Source organism: Meleagris gallopavo, chromosome Z (genome assembly GCF_000146605.3).
Source record: "Meleagris gallopavo isolate NT-WF06-2002-E0010 breed Aviagen turkey brand Nicholas breeding stock chromosome Z, Turkey_5.1, whole genome shotgun sequence".
Taxonomy (NCBI): Eukaryota; Metazoa; Chordata; class Aves; order Galliformes; family Phasianidae; genus Meleagris; species Meleagris gallopavo.
Window position 1 is genome coordinate 15,444,736 of NC_015041.2, and position 940 is coordinate 15,445,675.

General features: G+C 65.5%; 1 protein-coding gene across 1 annotated transcript in view; it reads right to left on the bottom strand.

The window, feature by feature from the left end:
• MCIDAS (multiciliate differentiation and DNA synthesis associated cell cycle protein) overlaps window positions 1–934 on the bottom strand; it is a 4,037-nt gene extending 3,103 nt beyond the window's left edge. Inside the window, exons 1-3 of the mRNA XM_031557243.1 lie at window positions 749–934; window positions 295–479; window positions 6–188 (exon numbers count right to left, since the gene is read on the bottom strand). Of these exons, the coding sequence (XP_031413103.1) occupies window positions 6–188; window positions 295–414 (303 nt within the window). The 5' untranslated portion in view covers window positions 415–479; window positions 749–934. The remainder of the gene's footprint in view (window positions 1–5; window positions 189–294; window positions 480–748) is intronic.
• Between the last annotated feature and the right edge of the window lie 6 nt (window positions 935–940).

Here is a 940-nt window from a genome sequence, read left to right on the forward strand (position 1 = left end):
CCCGCAGCGCCTCGCCCCGGCATCCTTTGTGCGGCCTGGCCGCCCCGCGCCCTGCACTGCCGGGGGGCAGCACTCACGTCGAGCACCGCGGCCAGCTGCCGGGCCTGGTTCGCCAGCTCCTTCAGCTGCACGTTGCTCTCCCGTAGCGTCGCCAGCTCCTCCTGCTTCTGCGCCAGAGCCTCCTGCAGCTGCAGGCAAGAGCGGACACTGGGCGCTCGGGACAGCTCCGGCGCCCGAGGAACACGGGGACGTGCCAGCGTTCCCAGCGGGATGACAGCCCGCCCTGGGCCCTACCTGGCTGTTTTCCTCCAGAGCATCTCCGAGTGCCTGCCCTTGTCTCTCGGCCGCATTCCGCCAGCACGGCTGCAGGGATTCCGGGGCCTGCGGACACACCGCACAGGTGCCAAAGGCCATGTCCTCGCCGATGGAGAGGTCGAAGTCAGTGCAGTCCGGTGGCGGGGGCACCCAGGTGGAAGCATCTGGAGAAAAAAACCCGAGAGTAATGGCACAGGGCTGGGGATGCAGACCCTGACTCACCGTCCCCGTTCTGAGCACCCCCCGGGGCCGCGTCCCTGCTGTGCGTGCTGGCCCCACTAGGGTTTCAGTTCTACCCCCAAGGGGACACACTGCCATGTCGGCCGTCACAAGCATCTAAACCCCCGAGAAAGCAAAAACAGAGGAAGACCGAACGCAGCGCAGACACTGCTTTACTCCACATCTGGCCAGGAGAGGACGGACATCTACTTGCCAGATACAAAATCATCGACGGCATCTCCGAGATCCTGGAAATCGAACTCCGGCTCATTCTGCAGGCACGGGCCCTGGGGACGAATGAAGTTCGGTGAAGAGGTGGAGTTGGCCCCGATAGCCGCAAAGCTCTCGCACTGCCGGAGCCGTGCAGGGTTACCTGCGGGGTTACCTGCGGCGTGGCGGCGGGGCC